The following is a 2,769-nucleotide window of genomic DNA, read 5'->3' on the forward strand; positions in this document are numbered from 1 at the left end:
CTTTGCTTGCCTGACTGCTTTCTCAGCTCAATCACTGCCTGGGAGAGACCTTCCCTGAACACCCTAAGCTAGTTAAAGAGGCAACCTCTACCCCCTTGGCACTCTCTATTACATTTCTCTGTTTTATTATTTTCTAAGCAATGTTGTTATTTGAATCTTCTTGTTTATTGGTTTACTTATACTTTATTTGTCTCCCCTCATGATAATATAATTTCTGTAAGGACAGAGGTCTTTCCCATTTTGTTCACTGCTAAATTCCCAGTGCTAGAACAGTGTGTGGCCCTAGTAAGTAGATAATGAGCATTACATATTCTTAAGTGAATGAATGAATTGAATTAAATGGAAACAGTCAATATTTTACATATCCATACTTTTACTGTTTGTCCTTTTAATTTAACCATAGTCTTTCATGTATTTAATCGTCTATTTCCCTCCCCCCCCTCAACTAGCCATGTACACCTTCATGTGATCAGCCAGGATTTTGATTCTCCGTGCCTTAAAAACAAAAAACATTGGAATTCTTTTAATACAGAATACTTCCTAGAATCTCAAGGTAAATAGTATTCTTTGGTTTTCACAATTGTTTCATTTTCTCAGCTATTCTTAATACTTGACTCCGTTATTTCCCTAAATAACAATCTGGTCTCAAAAACCCCTATTTAACTTTATATTCCCTATAAAGAGGGCCCCACTAAAATAAACTGGATTATTTGAATTGTAGTGGGATTGTCACTTTGCTGTGAGCAGCCATCTTTGGAGACCTAGAAAGCTGTTATATCAGGGTCAGAAAGGTGTTTTATTATAATACCAGGGTACTTAAAAATTGTTCTGAGAATTATTGGAGTTCGTAGATATGAAAGCTCGGAACACTTCTATGTCTCTTCTGCCATCAGCTGAGCAGGAACATGGGTCTACCTCGTGTTAGGAGTGGTTAATTAACAGGGGAAGGGCGTGTGTGTAGAGGAACATTTCCCAGTGTACATTCTGTGGAACTTAAGTATGCTGGGGGATTAACAGTGACAGCTGCCATCGACCAAGGGTCAATTAGTGGTAAAGCACTGTGATAAGGCTCTGACATAGTAACAGGGATTGCTTAGAATGTATCTCAGTGGAATGTAATATCCAAAATAGGTTGCTCAGATTGAGAATTTGATTAAGCCCCTTTCCCCAGCAATGAGTCTAATCTCAAATTTACAGGATACCTGGCATATATTTATTTGGGGTCACATTTTTTTTCCTTTGTATTGGCTTTCCAGAGTATCTGGGCTCTGAACTTTTTTTCCTTGCTTGCAGCTGTGATCAAGATGATACAAGAGGCTGGCAGAGTGACTGTCCGAGATGGTATGCCAGAGCTCTTGAAGCTGCCCCTGCGTTGTCATGAGTGCCAGCAGCTGCTGCCTTCCATTCCTCAGCTGAAAGAGCATCTCAGGAAGCACTGGCCCAAGTGATTGTGTGGAACCTGAACTTCTGCAGCAAGTATGGTGATTGTTTAGAGCAGACTCCTGGCACCTGTTCTGGATTGCCTGTGAACTTTTACTTATTTCTTAAATTAAAAATACAGGCTTTTTTTTTTTTAAAACAAATTTTGTTCTATTCTTGAGTGGCAAAATGTGGGGTGACTCAAAATAGGTCAGGAATTAGGGATTTGGGTTTGTCATGGATGTGTTCTCTGGTTGGGCGAGGGTGGCTGGGATAGGCCTGACCACTATCTCCAGGACCCACATCAGCTCTAATGGGAGCAATGCAGGATATGGAAGTAGAGGGCAGATAATACCAGTATGTTTCTGTTCCTTGTACTTATCCTCCCTCCCGGAGGCACGAGATGCCCTTTCTTCAGACCAGCTGGAGGGGTCTCTTGTATATCCTGAAGGCATTGATTGGTTTAGTTCTCTGATCTTTTTTAATTAAAAATTTTTTTTCAATTACAGTTTACTTCCAATATTATTTTGTATTACTTTCAGGCATACAGCATAGTGGTTAGACAATCATATACTTTACAGTGTTCCCCCTGATATTTCCAGTACTCAGCTGGCACCATCAGTTATTACAATATTACTGATTATATTTCCTATGCTGTATTTGTTCTCTGATCTTAATCTGTTCTGTAATATTCTTTCTCTTTCGCTTCTTCATGGAGAGGCTTAGATCCTTCTGTCCCTTTCATATTTTTCTATCCCAAACCACCCAAGTACTGCCTTCTCAGGAAGTCTATCTCATAAGTTCTCCTTCACTCTGAGCAAACAGGCTAGGTGAGTGGGTGGAGGGATGGGGCTTTCTTCTAGTTATCAGGTGCTCCTGGATGGTGAGGAAATACTCAGCCATATGTTCATCACAGTTCACTGAGTAAGTCTTGCTGGCCTGCTTGAATCTGTTTGAAAATAAAGTTCATTTGTTTGAGGCATCTCTCCTAGGTAGTTGAAGCTAACAGTTTAGCTAACAGTCACAAAGTAATTTCTGATACATGAAAAGATAGTTGTTTAATGAAAAAGTTGCCTAGAGCCCCACAGCGTCATTTTCCCCTTAAAACGGGTGGGCAACCTTTTTGTGAGTGCGTGCCAAAAACAGCAAAATCTCTGACTCAAAATTCTTCTGCGTGTCAACCCTAATTTTTTGAGAACATGTTACGCCTACTTGACATCTCTTTTTTTTTTTTTTAATATATTTTATTGATTTTTTACAGAGAGGAAGGGAGAGAGATAGAAAGTTAGAAACATCGATGAGAGAGAAACATCGATCAGCTGCCTCCTGCACATCTCCTACTGGGGATGT

The 2,769-nt window shown here is 39.8% G+C and overlaps 1 protein-coding gene across 3 annotated transcripts in view; it reads left to right on the forward strand.

Moving 5' to 3' along the window:
* APTX (aprataxin) overlaps nt 1–1,922 on the forward strand; it is a 17,624-nt gene extending 15,702 nt beyond the window's left edge. For all 3 annotated transcript variants that reach the window (XM_006758595.2, XM_015560580.1, XM_006758596.2), the window contains 2 exons: nt 450–553; nt 1,294–1,922. In XM_006758595.2, coding sequence (XP_006758658.1) covers nt 450–553; nt 1,294–1,448 — 259 coding nt within the window. In that variant the 3' untranslated portion in view covers nt 1,449–1,922. The remainder of the gene's footprint in view (nt 1–449; nt 554–1,293) is intronic.
* Nucleotides 1,923–2,769: the final 847 nt, after the last annotated feature.

This window comes from Myotis davidii, unplaced genomic scaffold, assembly GCF_000327345.1.
Source record: "Myotis davidii unplaced genomic scaffold, ASM32734v1 scaffold534, whole genome shotgun sequence".
In the NCBI taxonomy this organism is placed as follows: Eukaryota; Metazoa; Chordata; class Mammalia; order Chiroptera; family Vespertilionidae; genus Myotis; species Myotis davidii.